Here is a 27,017-nt window from a genome sequence, read left to right as displayed (position 1 = left end):
GGCAAAATAGAATGTGACACTTAATCCACGCGGTCGCTCTTCTCGCAAGTACTTCATGACAGCAGCCACTTTACCCAAAACAAACAATTATACGACGCAAAATAAGACCAGCAATAATTCATGAAGTCAGGGAAATTCCAGAAACATATAATGTGACATTTTAATTCATGTGATTCCTTGTTTGGCAAGTAATTTATGACCGCAGCCACCTTGCACCAAACAAATGATTAATTGACGCAAAATTAGACGGGAAATATTCTGCAAAGTCGTAGAAATTACAGCAATACGGCAAAATAGAATGTGACACTTAATCCACGCGGTCGCTCTTCTCGCAAGTACTTCATGACAGCAGCCACTTTACCCAAAACAAACAATTATACGACGCAAAATAAGACCAGCAATAATTCATGAAGTCAGGGAAATTCCAGAAACATATAATGTGACATTTTAATTCATGTGATTCCTTGTTTGGCAAGTAATTTATGACCGCAGCCACCTTGCACCAAACAAATGATTAATTGACGCAAAATTAGACGGGAAATATTATTTTTCTACGCCTCCCGACGCCGCAAAGCGCTGAGTCGGACTCTTCTGCCGGAGCCGGTCCAAAAACAATGGCGCATGTGACGACGTAATCCTCCTGCACAACAACAACAACAACAACAACAACAACAACAACAAATCTCCAGCTCTCTGCACACAGCAGCAATAACAGGCTTTAGCAGGCACACATCTTTGATTTATTTGCATGTCTCTTGTCTTCCCTCCTGCTCTTCTCCCAATGACATGCTTGATTAAAACCCTGACTGCAGGGGCCGGATTGGAGGGGGGGGGGGTCCACGCGGGGCTTATCTCTGATTACTGCGCCCGCAAATGATTTTACGCCACGCCGCCATTTAGGGCAGGCTGGTGAGACAAAGAGGGAAGGAACACGCTTGACGGACAGGTGAGAAACAAAGACGTCTGCTGCAATAAAAGCCACTTAAATATTTAATACTCAAAGAGGACGCTGGCGAGAAACACTTCTGTGGAAGTGGAACAACAAATCGTGTGTGGGAATGTGAACTGCCAGCATGCTAACGCCAGAATGTAAGGATGTTAACATTAGTGTCAGGTTCAAACACTGGCGACATCTATTAAACAAGACAAGACGCAAGGAATTAAACCGAGACAGAATTCAATTTAGCTCAATTGAGGAGAAACGTCCGGGCCGTACTCTTTGCACAGTCTCCTCTTTTGTTTGGACTTTCCCTGATTACGTGGCAGCAGCTGTTTCTAAAGGGAGGGGCGGTCGTAAACAGCCGTCGCCTTTGGTTACAAAACAGTTAAAAGAAAAGGTCGCCTGGAGGCGGGGTCAGGTCCTGCTTCCTCTCCGCTTTGTAGATCTCGGGTCAAGACAAACTCTTCCTGTGGATTAGAATACATCAAAGAAACCGACACCTTCATGTCGCTTCCCATCCTACACAGTGGAGTTTTTACAAGCCTTTTGATTGGTAGGATCAGAGACAGCTTTTGTCTGCTCGCCGGGAACTCATAGAAACACAAAGTTTTGGGATAACTTAGATACAATTATTCTGACAATTAGCATGCTGCTTTTTTTTTTTTTTTATAGCTAATTTTATAGGTATACACCTCAGAGTTGAGTATTTCGGTACATGCTAACATGCTAATGTTAACACACAAGCTTTTTTTTTTATTGTTGTATGGGAGCCATGCTTACTGTTAGCATTTTAGTTTTTTCAGCTAATTCTTTAGGTATACAACTCAAAATTATATATTTCGGTACTTTATGCTTGCTTAAAATCTTAGCTTTTTTTTTGGCTAATTTTCCGGTCAAACACCTCAAAATCATAATTTTTGGCACTTAAGACATGTTCACTGTTAGCATGTTAACGTTAGAATGTAAGGATGTTAACATTAGCATGCTAACCTTATTATTTTTTTTTAGCTAATTCTATAAGTATACACCTGAAAATTATAGATATCGGTACTTACTGTTAGAATGCTAATGTTAGCATGTTATCCTTTTAATCTATTTTTTACAGGTTTATACCTCAGAGCGATATATATTTAGCATTTGATGCATGTTAAATGTTAACATGCTAAAATGAAAATGTAGTATGTTAGCTTTTTTTTGGCAAATTTTCCAGTCACGCACCTCAAAATCATATATTTAGGCACTTGACGCAGGTTAACTGTTAGCAGGCAAACTGTTAGCATGCTTATGTTAGAATGTAACAATGCTAACACTAGTATGCTAGCTTTTTTTTTTAGAAAATGTTGCTTACTGTTGGAATGCTAATGTTAGCATGTTATCCTTTTTAGATATTTTTACAGGTATGCACCTCAGAGCGATATATTTTAGCATTTGACGCATGTTAATTGTTGACATGCTAACAATGTTAACTGGTAAAATGATAACAATAAAAATGTAAATGTTAGCTTTTTTTGGCTAATTCTCCAGGCACACACCTCAAAATCATACATTTTGGCACTTAACGCATGTAAACTGCTAGCATAATAACGTTAGAATGTAAAGATGTTAACATTAGCATGCCAGCTTTTTTTTTTTTTTTTTAGCTAATTCCATAAGTGTACACCTCAAAATTATATATTTTGGTACTTTACTGTTACAATGCTAATGTTAGCATGTTATCCTTTTTAGCTATTTTTACAGGTATCCATCTCAGAGCGATATATTTTAGCATTTGACGCATGTTAATTGTCGACACGCTAACATTAAAATTAAAAATGTTCGCTTTTTTTTGGGCTAATTTTCCAGTCACACACCTCAAAATCGTACATTTTGGCACTTAACGCATGTAAACGGCTAGCATGCTAATGTTAGTTGTTTTTTTAGCTAATTCTATAGGTAGGTGTACACCTCAAAAATATACATTTTGGTACTGTTAGAATGCTAATATTAGCATGTTAGCTTCTTTTTTTTTTTAAACTATTTTTACAGGTATACACCTCAAAACGATATATTTTAGCATTTGATGCATGTTAATTGTTAACATGCCAACATTAAAATGTAAAATATGAGCTTTTTTTGGCAAATTTTCCGTTCACGCACCTCAAAATCATACATTTTGGCACTTGACGCAGGTTAACTGTTAGCATGCAAACTGTTAGCATGCTTACGTTACAATGTAAAAATGCTAACACTAGTATGCTAGCTTTTTAAAAAAACATTTTTTTTAGCTAATTTCTACCTCAGTCATATATATTTCCGTATTTGGCGCATGCTAAATATTGGTCTGCTAAGGATATTTTTGCTAGAGCGCTATCTGTTAGCATTTCGTTTCGTCTTTTCAGCATTGATAAAATATATAAATACAAATGCAGATATACGTAGAATATGCTAAGAAAACGTTTAAAATAGAGCAAATCCGCAAACTTTGAAGAGCGATTTTGCGACGGACGGATGTACTGCCATTTTTTTGAATAGTTAATGTGATGACAATCTTTCGCCTCCATTTTAGGCCTTCGACGCCTTCATCTACATTTTCTTCGCCATGGAGATGGTCATCAAGATGGTGGCGCTGGGGATCTTCGGCCGCCGCAGTTACCTGGGCGACACGTGGAACCGGCTGGACTTCTTCATCGTCATGGCAGGGTAAGGCTCCCCCCCCCGGTGGTCACATCACGTCAGTGATTGACAGCTCTGTGTCGTGCAGAGTGAGGCATGATGGGTAATCAATTCAACTTGTGGGCTCTCTTATTCAAAAGTCAATTTTATGTCGGAGGTTCAGTTGTTCATTTTTAGTCCTTTTATTTTGGTAACAATGCAACATTTAGCATGAGCACAATGGTCGTGATTGGCAGCCGCCCGGCGCACAATGACACAGTAACTTCAAATATTCATGTATAACTTTATTACCCAGCATGCATTTCATCATCAAACCTTCCTCTGCAGCAGTTGAACTGCAAAATTAGCAGTTATTGTACACCAAATATTCTATTACCTGACAAATGATACCTGTTAGCGTTTTGTTTTAATTGCTAATTTTGTAAACAAACACCTCAGTCATATTTTTTGATGCCTGTTTAAAATGCTAGAATGCTAACGTCAGCTGACGTTAGCATTCTAGCATTTTAAACCACATTTGTCAAGTACACACCTCAGATATTTTTTTTTTTGGTAATTGACGCATGTTACAGTTAGCATTTTAGCATGCTAATATTATTTATCTAATTTAGCTGGTGTTTTTGGTGTTTCACAAATGCAAACTGTAAGCATGCTATTTTTAGCATGTTAGCATAATACTGTTAGCATGCTAGCTTATTTTTTAGCTCAAATTACTAATTTTTTGTTACTTAACGCTATTTTCGCCAGCGTACTAACTGTTAGCATTTTAGTTCAGCTTTGTCTCTTCAACATTCACACAAAGTTTCTATTGAAAATTAATTTTCGAGTTCTTTGAAAATAATCTTTATATTGTTGGCCATGCTATTATTGCTATGCTAGATTTTTTTAAAACTATGTTACAGTTAGCATTTTAGCATGCTAACATTATTTATCTAATTTCGCAAATGTTTTGGTATTTCCCAAATGCAAACTGTAAGCATGCTATTGTTAGCATGTAAGCACAGCACTGTTAGCATGCTATCTTATTTTTTTACTCAAATTACTAATTTTTTTTAACTTAATGCTATTTTCGCCAGCGTGCTAGCTCTTAGCATTTTCGCTCAACTTTGGCTCTTCAACATTCACACGAACGTTCTATTGAAAATTAATGTTCTAGTTCTTTGAAAATAATCTTTCTATTGTAGGCCATGCTATTTCTACTATGCTAGATTTTTTAAAAGTATGTTACAGTTAGCATTTTAGCATGCTAACATTATTTATCTAATTTCGCAAATGTTTTGGTATTTCACAAATGCAAACTGTAAGCATGCTATTGTTAGCATGTAAGCACAGTACTGTTAGCATGCTATCTAATTTTTTTACTCAAATTAAATATTTTTTTTAACTTAATGCTATTTTCGCCAGCGTGCTAACTGTTAGCATTTTTGTTCAGCTTTGGCTCTTCAACATTCACACGAACTTTCTATTGAAAATTAATGTTCTAGTTCTTTGAAAATACTCTTTCTATTGTAGGCCATGCTATTTCTACTATGCTAGATTTTTTTAAAACTACGTTACAGTTATCATTTTAGCATGCTAACATTATTCATCTAATTTCGCAAATGTTTTGGTATTTCCCAAATGCAAACTGTAAGCATGCTATTGTTAGCATCTTAGCATAGCACCGTTAGCATGCTGGCTTTTTTTTTTTTAGCTAATTTTACTCATATTTGTTGTTACTCGGCGTCCAATACATGACGTGTATGGAAGTGTAATTAACAACTTCGCCACTAGGTAGAGCAAGACAAATGTAACCGCCCTGTAGGTGCCCGCGGGGATACGTTGTTGTCGTTTACAACCCCTCAGTTACTCCAATGATGCTATACAGGTGTCCCTAATGGAGTGACCAGTTGTTAGAACATTCTGGATTCTTCCTGCTCTTTTTTCCTCTCTCATCCCGCAATTTCCGACTTCCTCCTTTACCAATCACAAAGCCAGCCGTGAGTCCGCCACGTGGCGCCCGTGTGGCGGCGTGGAATTGAGGTCTGGCGCCGGACCCCCGTGAGCGAGCTGGCGGCTCGCAGAGGCGGCGGGGCGGGCGAGCTGCCAGGGCGAGATTATTGGGATCAGCGGGACTTCCGCGCGGCCGACAATGTGTGCACGTGTCACGTGCGCGGCGGATCAGACGCTGATGAATTTTTAATTACGGCAAACACGACTCCAGCTGAGCGCCATTTTTTTTTTTTTTTTTTTTTGCACGGCAACAAATGTGAAGGTTTCACTTTGTTGTGTCGGCTTGTTAAATAAATGTTGACCGGTCATCGGTTCGGAAACAAAGTGAGCTTTGAGGTCAGGTGAACGCCTTTTTTTCCATGGCGGCGTCCCTCAGGGATCTATGTTCGAGTCCTTTGTATTTGCAAAAGATATAGAAACCACGATGGTATAACCATCAAAACTAAAAAATTAACTCTTAGGGAAAGTTCAGAGACTTGTCCTGGTCAATTTCATCCAGCACCCCCCCTTCACATCCAAAATAATCTCATTGTCTTTTTACCATTTAAGTAACTTTTTAACACTTTTTGTTTACTTTTTAAGACGGGTACCGAATCGGGTACTTTCGGAGACTTGTCCTGGTCAATTTTATCCGCCACCCCCCCCTTGACATCCAAAAACTTTCATTGTCTTTTTACGATTTAAGTAACTTTTTAATACTTTTTATTTACTTCCTGTTAAGGACGGGTACCGAATCGTGTACTTTCGGAGACTTGTCCTGGTCAATTTTATCCGCCACCCCTCCTTGGCATCCAACAACTTTCATTGTCTTTTTACGATTTAAGTAACTTTTTAATACTTTTTATTTACTTCCTGTTAAGGACGGGTACCGAATCGGGTACTTTCGGAGACTTGTCCTGGTCAATTTTATCCGCCACCCCCCCTTGACATCCAAAAACTTTCATTGTCTTTTGACGATTTAAGTAACTTTTTAATACTTTTTATTTACTTCCTGTTAAGGACGGGTACCGAATCGGGTACTTTCAGAGACTTGTCCTGGGCAATTTTATCCGCCACCCCCCCTTCACATCCAAAAACTTTCATTGTCTTTTTACAATTTAAGTAACTTTTTAACACGTTTTGTTTACTTTTTAAGACGGGTACCGAATCGGGTACTTTCGGAGACTTGTCCTGGTCAATTTTATCCGCCACCCCTCCTTGGCATCCAAAAACTTTCATTGTCTTTTTATGATTTAAGTAACTTTTTTAATACTTTTTATTTACTTCCTGTTAAGGATGGGTACCAAATCGGGTACTTTCGGAGACTTGTCCTGGTCAATTTTATCCGCCAACCCCCCTTGACATCCAAAAACTGTCATTGTCTTTTTACGATTTAAGTAACTTTTTAACACGTTTTGTTTACTTTCTAAGACGAGTACCTAATCGGGTACTATCGGAGATTTGTCCTGGTCAATTTCATCCAACACCCCCCCCTTGACATCCAAAAACTTTCATTGTCTTTTTACGATTTAAGTAACTTTTTATTTACTTCCTGTTAAGGACGGGTACCGAATCGGGTACTTTCGGAGACTTATCCTGGTCAATTTTATCCGCCACCCCTCCTTGGCATCCAAAAACTTTCATTGTCTTTTTACGATTTAAGTAACTTCTTAACACATTTTGTTTACTTTCTAAGACGGGTACCGAATCGGGTACTTTCGGAGACTTGTCCTGGTCATTTTTATCCGCCACCCCCCTTTGACATCCAAAAACTTTCGTTGTCTTTTTACGATTTCAGTAACTTTTTAATACTTTTTATTTACTTCCTGTTAAGGACGGGTACCGAATCGGGTAGTTTCGGAGACTTGTCCTGGTCAATTTTATCCGCCACCCCCCTTTGACATCCAAAAACTTTCATTGTCTTTTGACGATTTACGTAACTTTTTAATACTTTTGATTTACTTCCTGTTGAGGACGAGTCCCGAATCGGGTAGTTTCGGAGACTTGTCCTGGTCAATTTTATCCGCCACCCCCCTTTGACATCCAAAAACTTTCATTGTCTTTTGACGATTTACGTAACTTTTTAATACTTTTGATTTACTTCCTGTTGAGGACGAGTCCCGAATCGGGTACTTTCGGAGACTTGTCCTGGTCGATTTTATCCGCCACACCCATTTGACATCCAAAAACTTTCATTGTCTTTTTACGATTTAAGTAACTTTTTAATACTTGTTTGTGAATGACTGAGCATTTCCTGGAAGCTGCTTTTATACCCAATCATGGCACCCACCTGTTCCCAATTAGCCTGTTCACCCGTGGGATGTTCCAAATAAGTGTTTGATGAGCATTCCTCAACTTTCTCTGTCTTTTTTGCCACTTGTGCCAGCTTTTTTGAAACATGTTGCGGGCCTCAAATTCCAAATGAGCTAATATTTGCAAAAAATAACAACGTTTTCTAGTTCGAACGTTAAGTATCTTGTCTTTGCAGTCTATTCAATTGAATATAAGTTTAAAAGGATTTGCAAATCTTTATATTCTGTTTTTATTTACCATTTACACAACGTGCCAACTTCACTGGTTTTGGGTTTTGTACTTTACTGTACTGGTTTCGAAGAGGAAAACTACCAAAATGGCCACCGCATCCTTTGATTTTGTAGTAGTAGTGCTGGTGGTAGTGTATTTTGGACATGTTAAAAGCAAAGTAAATATATATATATATATATATATATATATATATATATATATATATATATATATATATATATATATGTATATGTATATATATATATATATATATATATATATATATATATATATATATATATATATGTATATATATATGTATATGTATATATATATGTATATGTATATGTATATATATATATATGTGTGTATATATATATATATATGTATATATATATATATATATGTATATATATATATGTATATATATACATATATATATATATATATACATATGTATATATATATATATATATATATATATATATATATATATATATATATATATATATGTATATATATATATATATGTATATATATATATATATATATATATGTATACATATGTATATATACATATGTATATATATGTATATATGTATATATATGTATATACATATATGTATATATATGTATATATATATATATATGTATATATATGTATATACATATATATATATATATATATATATATATATATACATATATATATACATATATATATATATATATATATATGTATATATATATATATATATATATATATATATATATATATATATATATATATATATATATATATATATATATATATATATATATATGTAGATAAAAGTACAATTTGAGTAAAAATGAGGATATAATAAGAATGTAAAATTGTACTACTCTAGCTAGTGTGTGTATTCTTAACCTACATCAATAAACCATAAAATAGTAACTAAATACAATTTAAAAATATTAACATAAACCATGAAAAATAAAAATAATTTTAAAAAGTTCCTTTCTTTTAGTACAGTTGTTTGTCGAGGCACGGTATAATCGTATGTGCCCACATTTTTGTTATTTATTGCTCTTTTCTTGGTTTTCCGTCGTGTTTTGTAGCTGTATGTAGAAATGGCGCCACTGAAATCAGCATCAGCTTTTATGTCCTTTCTGTTCTTTAATGTTTGTCTCTTGTTTTATTATTTTTGTGTGGACATTTTTGCGTGCAACCCCATCATTTCCCTATTGTAGGATAAAATAAACTAAAGAACCGCTCAAAAGACTCGATTCGTTCGCAAAAGTCCCATATGGGACTAGTATGAGTGAATCCTTTACTGTTGATATCGTAGGTCACATTTGACCTTCTTAATGTTGTGCATGTGTACAAATAAGTAAAGGTGTGTCAAAAGTGGCGCCGGAGTCTTATCGCTTTGAGTAAGAGTCTGCATACTTTTTTTTTTTTTGGAATGAATGGTGGCGGCTGAGCTGCGAAATGAAGTCTCCACGGTCGTCGCGGCTCAGTCGCCGTTTCCTGGCAGGGAAACAAGGCCATTAGGAGGCGCGCGTAAAGGAGCGGATAATTGGATTCCCACGGGGTCGTAAACGTCCCGGCGACATCTGTTAGGCCGCTGACGGGACCCGCAGGTGCGACAACACAGATGGCGGCGGCGGTGTGACGCGTCCAAGTAGCCCAGACTGTAGAGTCGGTCTGCAAGTGTGCTGGGAACACTGGGACACGTCTTCACACTCCCAGTCAGCGCTAAGGCAGGGGTGTCTAAAGTGTGGCTCAGGGGCCATTAGTGGCCCGCAGCTCATTCTTTAAGGGCCCACCGCACATTCTAACAATACTATTAAAAAAAACAAAAACACAAAAAAAGTTGAATGAAAGAACGAGGAAAAGTTGCAATTTTGTACTCTGATAAAACAAAACTGTTTTTGTTCCTTTAAATTGTCATTACTCAAAAAATAATAATAAATCAAAATCAATGGTGTTATAATGTATTGACGTATTTAAGGCGCCGATTACTTCACATCAAATATTCCACTTTGAAATTGTTTTTGGGGAAAATGTTGCATATTTTGCGTGTTTGTCATAAAAAAAAAAAAATGTTCTATGAAAAATGGGCATAAAAAAACCCAACACAATTTAAATTGTAAATGGCATATAAGTTAATCTAAATCATTAAGCGTTGAAGGCAAAACAAATAATTTTAACAATATGAGTGGGGCACTTTTGGATCCTTTAGAATTGTAGTGTTTTTTGTTTTTTTTGTAATTGTCATTTTTCAAAAAATAATAATGAATCAAAATCAAAGTTGTTATGAATTATTGACATATTGACTTCACATCAAATATTCCACTTTGAAATAGTTTTTGGGGAACATATTGCATATTTTGTGTTTGTCGTAAAAAAAATAAAAAATAATAATAATAACAATATGTAAAACATTTAAATTATAATTGACGATTATAATTTTTTGACATATAATTTACCAATTTTAGTGTTTTTTTTAAACTAATTTCTCAAAAAATTATAATGAATCAAAATCAATGTTGTTATGAATTATTGACATCTTGACTTCACATCAAATATTCCACTTTGAAATAGTTTTGAGGGAAAATATTGCATATATTGTGTGTTTGTCGTAAAATAATAATAATAATAATAATAACAAATGTAAAACATTTAAATTATAATTGACGGATATAATTTTTTGACGTATAATTGACCAATTTTAGTGTTGTTGGGTTTTTTTTAAACTAATTTCTCAAAAAATTATAATGAATCAAAATCAATGTTGTTATGAATTATTGACATCTTGACTTCACATCAAATATTCCACTTTGAAATAGTTTTGAGGGAAAATATTGCATATTTTGTGTGTTTGTCATAAAATAATAATAATAATAATAATAACAAATGTAAAACATTTAAATTATAATTGACGGATATAATTTTTTGACGTATAATTGACCAATTTTAGTGTTGTTGGGTTTTTTTTAAACTAAGTCCTCAAAAAATTATAATGAATCAAAATCAATGTTGTTATGAATTATTGACATATTGATTTCACATCAAATATTCCACTTTGAAGTAGTTTTGGGGGAAAATATTTCATATATTGTGTGTTTGTCGTAAAAAAAATAAAAAAAATAATATGAAAAACATTTAAATTATAATTGACGAATATAATTTTTTGACGTATAATTGACCAATTTTAGTGTTGTTTTTTTTAAAAACTAATTCGTCAAAAAATTATAATGAATCAAAATCAATGTTGTTATGAATTATTGACATATTGACTTCACATCAAATATTCCACTTTGAAATAGTTTTGGGGGAAAATATTGCATATTTTGTGTGTTTGTCGTAAAAAAAATAAAATAAAAAATAATAATAATATGTAAAATGTTTAAATTATAATTGACGAATATAATTTTTTGACGTATAATTGACCAATTTTAGTGTTTTTTTTGTTTTGTTTTTTAAACTAATTTCTCAAAAAATTATAATGAATCAAAATCAATGTTGTTATGAATTATTGACATCTTGACTTCACATCAAACATTCCACTTTGAAATAGTTTTGGGGGAAAATATTGTATATTTTGTGTGTTTGTCGTAAAAAAAAATAATAATAATAATAACAATATGTAAAACGTTTAAATTATAATTGACGAATATCATTTTTTGACGTATAATTAACCAATTTTAGTGTTTTTTTTGTTTGTTTTTTAAACTAATTTCTCAAAAAATTATAATGAATCAAAATCAATGTTGTTATGAATTATTGACATCTTGACTTCACATCAAATATTCCACTTTGAAATAGTTTTGGGGGAAAATATTGCATATGTTGTGTGTTTGTCGTAAAAAAAAAAGTAATAATAATAACAATATGTAAAACGTTTAAATTATAATTGACGGATATCATTTTTTGACGTATAATTGACCAATTTTAGTGTTGCTGTTTTTTTTAAAAACTAATTTCTCAAAAAATTATAATGAATCAAAATCAATGTTGTTATGAATTATTGACATCTTGACTTCACATCAAATATTCCACTTTGAAATAGTTTTGAGGGAAAATATTGCATATTTTGTGTGTTTGTCATAAAATAATAATAATAATAATAATAATAATAACAAATGTAAAACATTTAAATTATAATTGACGGATATAATTTTTTGACGTATAATTGACCAATTTTAGTGTTGTTTTTTTTAAAAACTAATTCGTCAAAAAATTATAATGAATCAAAATCAATGTTGTTATGAATTATTGACATATTGATTTCACATCAAATATTCCACTTTGAAGTAGTTTTGGGGGAAAATATTTCATATATTGTGTGTTTGTCGTAAAAAAAATAAAAAAAATAATATGAAAAACATTTAAATTATAATTGACGAATATAATTTTTTGACGTATAATTGACCAATTTTAGTGTTGTTTTTTTTTTTAAACTAATTTGTCAAAAAATTATAATGAATCAAAATCAATGTTGTTATGAATTATTGACATATTGACTTCACATCAAATATTCCACTTTGAAATAGTTTTGGGGGAAAATATTGCATATTTTGTGTGTTTGTCGTAAAAAAAAATATAATAATAATAATAATAATATGTAAAACGTTTAAATTATAATTGACGAATATAATTTTTTGACGTATAATTGACCAATTTTAGTGTTTTTTTTGTTTTGTTTTTTAAACTAATTTCTCAAAAAATTATAATGAATCAAAATCAATGTTGTTATGAATTATTGACATCTTGACTTCACATCAAACATTCCACTTTGAAATAGTTTTGGGGGAAAATATTGTATATTTTGTGTGTTTGTCGTAAAAAAAAATAATAATAATAATAACAATATGTAAAACGTTTAAATTATAATTGACGAATATCATTTTTTGACGTATAATTAACCAATTTTAGTGTTTTTTTTGTTTGTTTTTTAAACTAATTTCTCAAAAAATTATAATGAATCAAAATCAATGTTGTTATGAATTATTGACATCTTGACTTCACATCAAATATTCCACTTTGAAATAGTTTTGGGGGAAAATATTGCATATTTTGTGTGTTTGTCGTAAAAATAATAATAATAATAATAATAATAACAATATGTAAAACATTTAAATTATAATTGACAAATATAATTTTTTGGAGTATAATTGACCAATTTTAGTGTTTTTTTGTTTTTTTTAAACTAATTTCTCAAAAAATTATAATGAATCAAAATCAATGTTGTTATGAATTATTAACATATTGACTTTACATCAAATATTCCACTTTGAAATAGTTTTGGGGGGAAATATTGCATATGTTGTGTGTTTGTCATAAAAAAAATAAAAAAAATAAAATAAATAATAATATGTAAAACATTTAAATTATAACTGACAAATATAATTTTTTGACGTATAATTGACCAATTTTAGTGTTTTTTTTATTTTTTAAACTAATTTCTCAAAAAATTATAATGAATCAAAATCAATGTTGTTATGAATTATTGACATCTTGACATCACATCAAATATTCCACTTTGAAATAGTTTTGGGGGAAAATATTGCATATTTTGTGTTTGTCGTAAAAATAATAATAATAATAATAATAACAATAACAATATGTAAAACATTTAAATTATAATTGACGAATATCATTTTTTGGAGTATAATTGACCAATTTTAGTGTTTTTTTTTAATTTTTTTAAACTAATTTCTCAAAAAATTATAATGAATCAATATCAATGTTGTTATGAATTATTGACATCTTGACTTCACATCAAATATTCCACTTTGAAATAGTTTTGAGGGAAAATATTGCATATTTTGTGTGTTTGTCATAAAATAATAATAATAATAATAATAATAATAACAAATGTAAAACATTTAAATTATAATTGACGGATATAATTTTTTGACGTATAATTGACCAATTTTAGTGTTGTTGGTTTTTTTTTAAACTAAGTCCTCAAAAAATTATAATGAATCAAAATCAATGTTGTTATGAATTATTGACATATTGATTTCACATCAAATATTCCACTTTGAAGTAGTTTTGGGGGAAAATATTTCATATATTGTGTGTTTGTCGTAAAAAAAATAAAAAAAATAATATGAAAAACGTTTAAATTATAATTGACGAATATAATTTTTTGACGTATAATTGACCAATTTTAGTGTTGTTTTTTTTTTTAAACTAATTTGTCAAAAAATTATAATGAATCAAAATCAATGTTGTTATGAATTATTGACATATTGACTTCACATCAAATATTCCACTTTGAAATAGTTTTGGGGGAAAATATTGCATATTTTGTGTGTTTGTCGTAAAAAAAAAAAATAATAATAATAATAATATGTAAAACGTTTAAATTATAATTAACGAATATAATTTTTTTACGTATAATTGACCAATTTTAGTGTTTTTTTTGTTTTGTTTTTTAAACTAATTTCTCAAAAAATTATAATGAATCAAAATCAATGTTGTTATGAATTATTGACATCTTGACTTCACATCAAACATTCCACTTTGAAATAGTTTTGGGGGAAAATATTGTATATTTTGTGTGTTTGTCGTAAAAAAAAAAAATAATAATAATAACAATATGTAAAACGTTTAAATTATAATTGACGAATATCATTTTTTGACGTATAATTAACCAATTTTAGTGTTTTTTTTGTTGTTTTTTTAAACTAATTTCTCAAAAAATTATAATGAATCAAAATCAATGTTGTTATGAATTATTGACATCTTGACTTCACATCAAATATTCCACTTTGAAATAGTTTTGGGGGAAAATATTGCATATGTTGTGTGTTTGTCGTAAAAAAAAAAGTAATAATAATAACAATATGTAAAACGTTTAAATTATAATTGACGGATATCATTTTTTGACGTATAATTGACCAATTTTAGTGTTGTTGTTTTTTTTAAAAACTAATTTCTCAAAAAATTATAATGAATCAAAATCAATGTTGTTATGAATTATTGACATCTTGACTTCACATCAAATATTCCACTTTGAAATAGTTTTGAGGGAAAATATTGCATATTTTGTGTGTTTGTCGTAAAAATAATAATAATAATAATAATAACAATATGTAAAACATTTAAATTATAATTGACGAATATCATTTTTTGGAGTATAATTGACCAATTTTAGTGTTTTTTTTTATTTTTTTAAACTAATTTCTCAAAAAATTATAATGAATCAAAATCAATGTTGTTATATAAATAAATAAATGATAAATGGGTTATACTTGTATAGCGCTTTTCTACCTTCAAGGTACTCAAAGCGCTTTGACAGTATTTCCACATTTACCCATTCACACACACATTCACACACTGATGGCGGGAGCTGCCATGCAAGGCGCTAACCAGCAGCCATCAGAGGCAAAGGGTGAAGTGTCTTGCCCAAGGACACAACGGACGTGACTAGGGAAATATTGCATATGTTGTGTGTTTGTCATTAAAAAAAAAAAAAAATTAAAAAATAATATGTAAAACATTTAAATTATAATTGACAAATATAATTTTTTGACGTATAATTGACCAATTTTAGTGTTTTTTTTATTTTTTAAACTAATTTCTCAAAAAATTATAATGAATCAAAATCAATGTTGTTATGAATTATTGACATCTTGACTTCACATGAAATATTCCAATTTGAAATAGTTTTTGAGGAAACTATTGCATGTTTTGTGTATTTGTCATTAAAAAAAAATAATAATAAATATGAAAAATGGGCATAAAACAAACCAAAAAAATATGTAAAACATTTAAATTATAATTGTCGAATACGTTTATCTAAATCATTAAGCGTTGAAAGTAAAACATTTATTTTTAACACTCTGAGTGGGGACCTTTTGCATCCCTTAGAAATGTATGTATGTATGTGCTGTATGTACTGTATATAATGTATGTACTGTAAATAATGTATGTACTGTATGTACTCATCATTTCATTACCTAAAAGGTCTCCTGTCACATAAATAAAAATGCGTTAACACGGCCTGCGGTGAGTTGAATATGAATTTAGTTAATTAAAAGTCTTTGGGCGGCCGTAAAACACTTTTAGTGTGTGTGTGTGTGTGTGTGTGTGTGTGTGTGTGTGTGTCTTCTTTTGACATTCCATTGTTGTGTAGAGGACACATTCTTCTTTTTAGGAGGTCCATTTTGGCTCGTGCACATGAAAAAAATGCCAAGATGTTTGTTCAAGTTTTTAGCCTGATGTACCTCTGCCTCTGCCCTGCCTCGAACTCGACCAATCACCATTTTGTGCCAAGAAAAAGAAGGAGGCTTCACCACACGTCTTAAAAATGAAACTGGGGGCAACTGTTTGTCAGTCACGCACATACCTCAGCAGGTTTGGTCGCTCATTTTGCTGCGTGTGCTAATATGCTAACTTAGCTAGCGTGATGTTGCGATGCAATGTTAGCATGTAGCTACGCTAGTGTTGCTAATGTTCAACTTCTTTCATGATGGGCATGAAAGGCTTCAAAATGAAACCGGACGATTTGGTTGAAAACTGTGTGAAGTAATCAAATGGTCAATAATTCATAACTACATAATTTTTATTATTTATAACTATTTTTAAACATTTTTTCTAACGTTAAAACTTTTTAATTAATTTTTTTAATGCCGTTTTTGTCCGAAAAAAAAAACGTTTTTTATATGGAAAACAGAAAAAAAATCTAAATTTTTCTCCAAAAAATTCAAAGTGTAATATTTGATGTGAAGTAATTGGAGCCTTTAAATGGTCAATAATTCATAACTACATAATTTTTATTATTTATAACTATTTTTAAACTTTTTTTCTAACGTTAAAACTTTTTAATTGATTTTTTTTATGCCGTTTTTGTCAGAAAACAAAAATTTTTTATATGGAAAACAGAAAAAAATTCAACATTTTTTCCCCAAAAATTAAAAGTGGAATATTTGATGTGAAGTAATTGGAGCCTTCAAATGGTCAATAAATCATAACTACATACTTTTTTATATTTATAACTATTTTTAAAAAAAATTACTAACGTAAAAACTTTTTAATTTATTTTTTTAATGCCGTTTTTGTCCGAAAACAATAGTTTTTTATATGGAAAACAGAAAAAAAATCAACATTTTTCCCCAAAAAATTCAAAGTGGAATATTTGATGTGAAGTAATTGGAGCCTTCAAATGGTCAATAATTCATAACTACATAATTTGTATTTTTATAACTATTTTTAAACTTTTTTTCTAACGTTAAAACTTTTTAATTTTTTTTTTTATGCCGTTTTTGTCAGAAAACAAATATTTTTTATATGGAAAACAGAAAAAAATTCAAAATATTTTCCTCAAAAATTAAAAGTGGAATATTTGATGTGAAGTAATTGGAGCCTTCAAATGGTCAATAAATACTACATACTTTTTTATATTTATAACTATTTTTTTTTAAAATTACTAACGTAAAAACTTTTTAATTTATTTTTTTGATGCCGTTTTTGTCCGAAAACAATAGTTTTTTATATGGAAAACAGAAAAAAAATCAACATTTTTCCCCAAAAAATTCAAAGTGGAATATTTGATGTGAAGTAATTGGAGCCTTCAAATGGTCAATAATTCATAACTACATAATTTGTATTTTTATAACTATTTTTAAACTTTTTTTCTAACGTTAAAACTTTTTAATTTATTTTTTTTATGCCGTTTTTGTCAGAAAACAAATATTTTTTATATGGAAAACAGAAAAAAATTCAAAATGTTTTCCTCAAAAATTAAAAGTGGAATATTTGATGTGAAGTAATTGGAGCCTTCAAATGGTCAATAAATCATAACTACATACTTTTTTATATTTATAACTTTTTTTTTTTTTTAAATTACTAACGTAAAAACTTTTTAATTTATTTTTTTTAATGCCGTTTTTGTCAGAAAACAAAAGTTTTTTTATATGGAAAACAGAAAAAAAATCACAAATTTTCCCCAAAAAATTCAAAGTGGAATATTTGATGTGAAGTAATTGGAGCCTTCAAATGGTCAATAATTCATAACTACATAACTTTTATTATTTATAACTATTTTTAAACTTTTTTTCTAACGTTAAAACTTTTTAATTTATTTTTTTGATGCGGTTTTTGTCAGAAAACAATAGTTTTTTATATGGAAAACAGAAATACATTCAACATTTTTCCCCAAAAAATTCAAAGTGGAATATTTGATTTAAAAAATCCCACTAAAATTCTAAAGGATCCAAAAGGGTCCCTACTTTCAACTTCAGATCTACCTGTCGATTATAAGTTTTAACCATTTTCAAAGTTTTTTTGTTTGTTTTATTCCCTTTTTGTCGTAGAAATCTTAGTTTTTGCACGGCAAACACAAAAAATATGCAACATTTCCCCGCCAAGAAAAAATTCATTGATGTAAAGTAATTGGAGCCTTAAATAGGTTAATAATTCATAAAAACATTGATTTTGATTCATTATTATATTTTGAGCAATGACAATAATAAAAATTTAAAAAATCCCACTAAAATTCTAAAGGATCCAAAAGGGTCCCTACTTTCAACTTCAGACATACTCCTTAATTATAAGTTTTAACCATTTAAACACATTTTTGTTTGTTTTACTCCCTTTTTGTCATAGAAATCTTAGTTTTTGCACGGCGAACACACAAAATATGCAACATTCACCGCCAAGAAAAAATTCAAAGTGGAATATTTGAGTAATTAGAGCCTTAAATAGGTCAATAATACATAAAAACAATGATTTTGATTCATTATTACGTTTTGAAAAAGGACAGTTTAGAAAAAAACCCGAACACAACTCTTCAGCATTAAGGCTAAAGACACACTTCTAAAGACTTCTGAGACCTTTGAGACAATAAAAAAATATTTTGATATGCATTCTTCACAAACAAAAACATTTAGTTCCTTGAGTGAATAATGTCAACTCACTACACCGGTATGTTTTAGCACTTTCATGGCGAGTTTACTGACAGATATAAGTAAGAACTTTACACTACTTTATATTAGAAATGGCAACAGTGGAGGATGAATGTCCCATAACAAGAAGATAGAGAAAAAGAAGAAGCTTATCGACTACGGACTACAAAGGCGGGCGCGCGCAAATTTTCGGGACTTATGCAGATCCCAAATACAGATCAGCAGGTACCAGAAGGTAAGAAAAGTTGCTTTTGCATAATATTGCGAAACAAAACGCCAGATAATATGTATTACCTTATACACACACCATAATAATACTCCTATGTTGAAGCACAGTACAATCCATCAAGCGGTGCGGCTTCATAGCTTACCAAAGCCGTACTAAAACATTTTGATAGATTTTTGAGCGCCGTGTGTGATGTTCTATATTTTCAATGGAACATATACAATTTTGGTGTTGTTTACTTGAGTCATATTGCAGTCTACACGCATCTCTTATGTGTGACTGCCATCATATTGCAGTCTACACGTATCTCTTATGTGTGACTGCCATCTACTGGTCACGCTTATCATTACGCCATGTACCAAATAAAATAGCTTCGAGGTTGGTAAGCACAACCAGGATTATGCCGTACTTTAGGCATAAACGAAAGGATTTTAAGTGCGCCTTATAGTCTGGAAAATACGGTTCTTACATTTTTTAGAAGATTGACATCAAATCTTGGTGTGTTTACATCAACTTCAGAGTGCTTTGTTACGTCGGAAACTATTTTTTTCTCTAGCAGACGGCCGAGGAAGGCCAACGGCCAGATGCGTGAACGCATTTCACTTCCAATTCCGCACGTTCTGGGGGTCGGCTGGGCGGGCGGGCGCTTGATTGCGGCAAATAAACTGGAAACGGCAATTACAGAAAGCGTGAAACATCTCATTTTGTGCCAACAGGGCGGGTCAGCGTCCTAATGGAGACGATTGCATCAATTATTAAAAGGAGATTAATGGATGCAGTCTTTTCTGTCCCAGAAGTGCAAGTCAGGGAGGACGTGCGCACACACACACACACACACACACACACACACACACACACACACACACACACACACACACACTGGATTTACTCTTATCTGGCTGCTCGCCGTCTTTGCTAACTGTTCACCTTCTTAAGCGCTTAACTTCCAGTGCCTTGCAGGTCTTTTACTTTTAAACAGTTCATTTTGAGTACAGGAAGTAAAAGCACTTGGACCCTATATATATATATAAAAAAAAAGATGATCCGGATCAGCCCCGAAATGTAACCACCTGTTCCGTATCCCATTTGTGACATTTCCGGAACGTTTCATCAAAATCCGCCAATAACTTTGGGAGTTATCTATAACACAATGAAATGAACAGAGTGAACCCTCTTGTCAGTCTATCTGTGTCTCTGTGGTGGGGTGGCGAGCATACACACACAGAAGTTGAAGCTCGTAACACGAATGTAAGCTCAGCTACTCGTTCTGTTGTCCAACATTTCCTGATGATTTAACTTTTCTGATCTTATAAATATATACACTGTATATAAAATGTGGATTTGTTTACTGTCAAACTGCACCTATTTTTTTTAGTTAAAAAATAGTTTTTTTCCTGTAAAATTCCAGCGTTTTTCTAAAAAAAAATTGTTTTTCCCCCCAAACAATTTTCAATTGTTTCTTGTTGTAATGTAAATATTTGTAATATTTAAAAATGTTCTCTTATGTTCCAACGTTGTTGCAGGATTTTCAACTAATGTGAAATTTTATTGTAAAATAAAAAAACTATTTTTTGTCATATTTGAATTTAGCTAATATTATACCGGTAAATACTCCACCAGCAAATAAATAATATTTAAAAAAATAAAAACCAATATATATATATATATATATATATATATATATATATATATATATATATATATATATATATATATATATATATATATATATATATATATATATATATATATAAATATATAAATATTAATACGAATTAAAAATGTGTTTTTGTCCTCTAAAATTCCAGAGTTTTTCTAAAGAAAAAATAGTTTTTCCCCATACAATTTTCATTTGTTTCTTGTTGTAATGTAAATATTTGTAATATTTAAAATTTTTCTCTTATGTTCCAACATTGTTGCAGGATTTTCGACTTTTCATGTGAAATTTTCTTGTTAAATGAAAAACTTTTTTTTGTCATTGAATTTAGCCAATCTTATAAATACTCTACCAGCAAAAAAAATAAAATTAAAAAAAAAAACTGTATATGTATCTATATATATATAATAAATATTAATACGAATTAAAAACTAGTTTTTTTCCTCTAAAATTCCAGAGTTTTTCTAAAGATTTTTTTTTTCCCCATACAATTTTCATTTGTTTCTTGTTGTAATATAAATATTTGTAATATTTAAAATGGTTCTCTTATGTTCCAACATTGTTGCAGGATTTTCAACTTTTCATGTGAAATTTTCTTGTTGAATGAAAAACTTTTTTTTTGTCATATTTGAATTTAGCTAATCTTATAAAGCAAAAAAAAAATTACAAAAAAAAATGATATATATATATATATATATATATATATATATATATATATATATATATATATATATATATATATATATATATATATAATTATTTTTAATTTTTTTAATTTTTTGTATTATTATTATTTTTATTTTTTTTAAATAAATATTAATACGAATAAAAAAAAAAACGCTTACATTTAGCATGTGTGCTAACGTCGGCATGCTAACAGTTAGCATGTTTTACATACCAAGTTATATGGCTCTTAGAGTGTGTGGCTGCGGAAGTAGAGAAAAAAAAAGTGTCAAATTAGCTGAAAAGGTTAGCATGCTAATGTTAGCTTGCTAGCAGTTATCACATAAATAGGCTCCAGGTGCACACATTAGTCTTGAACGTCATTGAAAAGCCACAAAATACTTTATTTATTGGGGGAAAATGCTCATCTGCAGACCAACGGTTTCAATAATTATAATTTTTTTCCTATAAAATTCCAGTTTTTCTCAAAAAAAGTCTTGTTGTAATGTAAAGCTTTGTAATATTTTACATTTTTCTCCTATGTTCCAACATTCCGACAAAATCAGCTACAGAGCTAGCCTAAAAAGTTAGCACGCTTCCATGAAAATGCTAACACTTAGCATGTGTGCTAGCGTCGGCATGCTAACAGCTAGCATGTTTCACATACCAAGTTATAGGATACGATAGGTCTTTATTGTCATTGCAACAAGTACAACGAAACTATGTTTTCAGCACAAACCCCTTCAAGATTAGACAAACAAACAGTGTACAGGCTTACAGAACAGGAACGCTGATGGGTCGCCACGAGGCGCCCCGTAAAAGGTGGGAAAAAGGTAAAACGCTGGGGAAGAAGATGAGTAAAAAAATACAATCTAGACTGGGCTCCTAAAGGGGCCTAGTCTGGAGCGGGAAAAAACCTCCACTCCATGCACACATAAACATGTTACATTTAATCACGACAACTCGCAACAGAGGGGCGGGGAGTTGGGGCCCTGGAGGTCGACTGCTGCTATGAAGCGCTGCCAGCCGTCCATCACCCCGAGGGGGAATCAAGCGGTGGTGAAGGCGTGGGGTGGGGGATGGGGGTGTGTGTGTATATGCCCATTGTCTTGGGTGTGTGTGCTCTTAAAGTGTGTGGCTGCGGAAGTAGCTGAAAAAGTTAGCATGCTACTGCTAGCGTGCTAACAGTTAAGAAGTGGTATCATGTCTACGAGGAATGAGGTTTTTTACCCTCATAATGTCATGAAAAAACTCTTCTCTCAAAATTGGAGCAAACAGATGGAAGATGTTTTATCACATAAATAGGCTCCAGGTGCACACATTAGTCTTGAACGTCATTAAAAAGCCACAAAATACTTTATTTATTGCGGGAAAAATGCTCATCTGCAGACCAACGATTTCAATAATTATAACTTTAAAAACATTTTTTATTCTAAAATTCCAATTTTTTTTGGAAAAATGTTGTTGTTGTAATGTAAAGCTTTGTAATATTTGAAATGTTTCTCTTATGTTCCAACATTCCAACAAAATTAGCTACAGAGCTAGCTTAAAACATTAGCACGCTTCTATGAAAATGCTAACACTTAGCATGCGCGCTAATGCCGGCATGCTAACAGCTAGAATGTTTCACATACCAAGTTATATGGCTCTTAAAGTGCGTGGCTGGGGAAGTAGAGAAAAAAATAGCTGAAAAAGTTAGCATACTAATGTGGTATCATGTCTTAGACTTAGATTTCCTTTTTATTGTCATTCAAATTTGAACTTTACAGCACAGATAAGAACGAAATTTCATTACATAAGCTCATGGTAGTGCAGGATAAAAAAAACAATAAGGTGCATATATAAATAAATAAATATACATAAATATATATATAAAATAAATAAATATATATAAATATATATATAAATAAATAAATAAATAGGTTACTGTACAGATAAATATATTGCACTTTTTCACATGCGTCCACATTTATGGATGAATGTTATATTGTCTTTTTTATTCCAGGGAGTTAATCCATTTTGGGGGGAGTTGAGGGGATGATTTAATTATGATGCGTTCAAGAGTCTTACGGCCTGAGGGAAGAAGCTGTTACAGAACCTGGAGGTTCTGTAACAGTCCTTGGTGGGGGTGGGAGGAGTCTTTGCAGATTTTCTGAGCCCTGGTCAGGCAGCGGCTTTTTGCGATCTCCTGCATAGGAGGAAGAGGAGTCCTGATGATCTTTTCCGCCGTCCTCACCACTCACCACTCTCTGAATGAGTTTTTTTACCCTCATAATGTCATGAAAAAAACTCTTCTCTGAAAAGTTTTATCACATGGGGGGGGGGGGGGGGGGAGTTGGGACCCTGGAGGTCGACTGCTGCTGTGAAGCGCTGCCAGCCGTCCATCACCCCGAAGGGGAATCAAGCTGTGGTGAAGGCGTGTATAAGCCCATTGTCTTGGCTGTGTGTGCTCTTAAAGTGTGTGGCTGCGGAAGTAGAGAGAAATGTGTCAAATTAGCTGAAAAAGCTAGCATGCCAATGCTAGCTTGCTTACAGTGAAAAAGTCGTATCATGTTTACGAGGAATGAGGTTTTTTACCCTAAAAAAATGTTTCTCTCAAAAGTGGAGCAAACAGATGTAAGATGTTTTATCACATAAATATGCTCCAGGTGCACACATTAGTCTTGAACGCCATTAAAAAGCCACAAAAGACTTTATTTACTGGGGGGAAAATGCTCATCTGCAGACCAACGATTTCAATAATTACTATTTTTTTGACTCTCACTTGAACATTCCTAATGTTCGGATGCGTGCTCGACTTCCTCTCCTACGCAAACCCGTTCCGCTTGAGGAGCTCCCGGGGGGAACGTTCCAGGAGGCGAACTTGTGACGGAGAACGTAAACAAGCGAGGAAGAGCCGCCCCCCTGGAGAGGGAGAGAGGGAGAGAGAGAGAGAGAGAGAGAGAGAGAGAGAGAGAGAGAGAGAAGTAGCGTGTTTTGTAATTGGCTAAGAAAAAAAAAAAAAATCCGACTTCTACTTTTTAAATATTCAGGAGCTTGTTTGGTTGACAACATCTCGACTGGCGGTTGGAGTCATAACATTTGATGTTTTTACAGATTTGGAACATATTTGGAATATTTAAAATGGTTCTCTTATGTTCCAACATTGTTGCAGGATTTTCAACTTTTCATGTGAAATTTTCTTGTTGAATGAAAAACTTTTTTTTTGTCATATTTGAATTTAGCTAATCTTATAAAGCAAAAAAAAAAAAAAAAAAATATATATATATATATATATATATATATATATATATATATATATATATACCTGTATATATAATACTTTTTTTTTTTTTTTTTTTTTTATTATTATTATTTTTTTTTTAAAATAAATATTAATACGAATAAAAAAAAAACGCTTACATTTAGCATGTGTGCTAACGTCGGCATGCTAACAGTTAGCATGTTTTACATACCAATTTATATGGCTCTTAGAGTGTGTGGCTGCGGAAGTAGAGAAAAAAAAGTGTCAAATTAGCTGAAAAGGTTAGCATGCTAATGTTAGCTTGCTAGCAGTTATCACATAAATAGGCTCCAGGTGCACACATTAGTCTTGAACGTCATTGAAAAGCCACAAAATACTTTATTTATTGGGGGAAAATGCTCATCTGCAGACCAACGGTTTCAATAATTATAATTTTTCTTAAAAAAAAAAAAGGGGGCGAAACGTCAAACTTTTTGATTGCATTTCAGTAATTGGAACCAAGTTCCACACTTGAAATAAGCCCTGCCACGTTTGGACGTCCTTTTTGTCCCCGAAATAGCCACGGAGGCCCACCAAGTGTGATTCAAACACACCCTGTCAGCGCCGTGAAGCCGTCGTTAGACGAGAACGGAAGCTTAAAAAAATAAAAAATAAAAAAGATGTTATCTTAGGTTCCACATGCAGTAGAAAGGGGATTCATGTGGTCCCGTTCTTCACGGTTTGTCTGACACATGAAACATGACGAATTGGTGGGGGTCGCACCGTCCCTCTTAGTCGAGTGTTTGCTATCTTCAAATGTGTTTTGTGGCGATGGAGAGTGGCACTTTCCATCGTTTTCAGTAGACCGCATTGCAAAGTGATCAATTCACCCTTCTTCCTTTTCAGGCGAGATATGAATCCCTTCCCCCACTGTGCAGTATCGGACTAAAGTACAGACCCCACTTTCCAGTAGCGGTGCACAAAATCCTCCGAATCGCGATTCCTAATTCAGCTCGATTCTAAATCTTTTTTTTTTTTTTAAGTATTTGTATTTATTATTTTTAGTAGGGATGCACACAAAAAATGGATTCACATATGAATGGCAATTCTTATTTGTCTCGATTTTAAATCGATTTATAATTTAAAAAATTAGATTGATAAAACAAAACATTTGTTTGTTTCTTTTCAGTAATTGTGCACAAAAAATCGATTTACATTCATGCTTACTTCCTATAATATCTCCACTTACTTCCTGTCACATTTACGCTTACTTCCTGTCACATTCACGCTTACTTCCTATAATATTTTCACTTATTACCTGTCAAACTCATGCTTACTTCCTATAATATTTCCACTTACTTCCTGCACATTCACGCTTACTTCCTGTCACATTCACGCTTACTTCCTATAATATTTTCACTTATTACCTGTCAAACTCATGCTTACTTCCTATAATATTTCCACTTACTTCCTGCACATTCACGCTTACTTCCTGTCACATTCATGCTTACTTCCTATAATATTTTCACTTACTACCTGTCAAACTCATGCTTACTTCCTATAATATTTCCACTTCCTTCCTGTCCCATTCACGCTTACTTCCTGTCACAGTCATGCTTACTTCCTATGATATTTTCACTTACTTCCTGTCACATTCACGCTTACTTCCTGTCACATTCATGCTTACTTCCTATAATATTTTCACTTACTTCCTGTCATATTCTCACTTACTTCCCATATATTATTTTCACTTACTTCCTGTCACACTAACGCTTACTTCCTGTCACATTCATGCTTACTTCCTATAATATTTTCCCTTACTTCCTGTCATATTCAAACTTACTTCCTGTCACATTCAGGCTTACTCCCGACAATATTTTCACTCACTTTCTCTCAGATTCACACTTACTTCCTGCCAAATTCAAACTTACTTCCTGTCACATTCACACTTACTTCCTACAATATTTTCACTTACTTCCTGTCACATTCACACTTACTTCCTACAATATTTTTTACTTACTTCCTGTCACATTTACACATACTTCATACAATTTTTTCACTTACTTCCTGTCACATTCACACTTACTTCCTACAATATTTTCACTTACTTCCTGTCACATTCACACTTACTTCCTACAATATTTTTTACTTACTTCCTGTCACATTTACACATGCTTCATACAATTTTTTCACTTACTTCCTGTCACATTCACACTTACTTCCTACAATATTTTCACTTACTTCCTGTCACATTCAC

The 27,017-nt window shown here is 31.9% G+C and overlaps 1 protein-coding gene across 1 annotated transcript in view; it reads left to right on the top strand.

Annotated features, from left to right (window-relative positions):
- LOC133634271 (voltage-dependent T-type calcium channel subunit alpha-1I-like) overlaps positions 1 to 27,017 on the top strand; it is a 334,793-nt gene that overhangs the window by 49,210 nt on the left and 258,566 nt on the right. Inside the window, exon 3 of the mRNA XM_062027399.1 lies at positions 3,486 to 3,619. Coding sequence (XP_061883383.1) covers positions 3,486 to 3,619 — 134 coding nt within the window. The remainder of the gene's footprint in view (positions 1 to 3,485; positions 3,620 to 27,017) is intronic.

Source organism: Entelurus aequoreus, linkage group LG18 (genome assembly GCF_033978785.1).
Source record: "Entelurus aequoreus isolate RoL-2023_Sb linkage group LG18, RoL_Eaeq_v1.1, whole genome shotgun sequence".
Taxonomy (NCBI): Eukaryota; Metazoa; Chordata; class Actinopteri; order Syngnathiformes; family Syngnathidae; genus Entelurus; species Entelurus aequoreus.
This window is presented reverse-complemented; position numbering and strand designations above follow the sequence as displayed.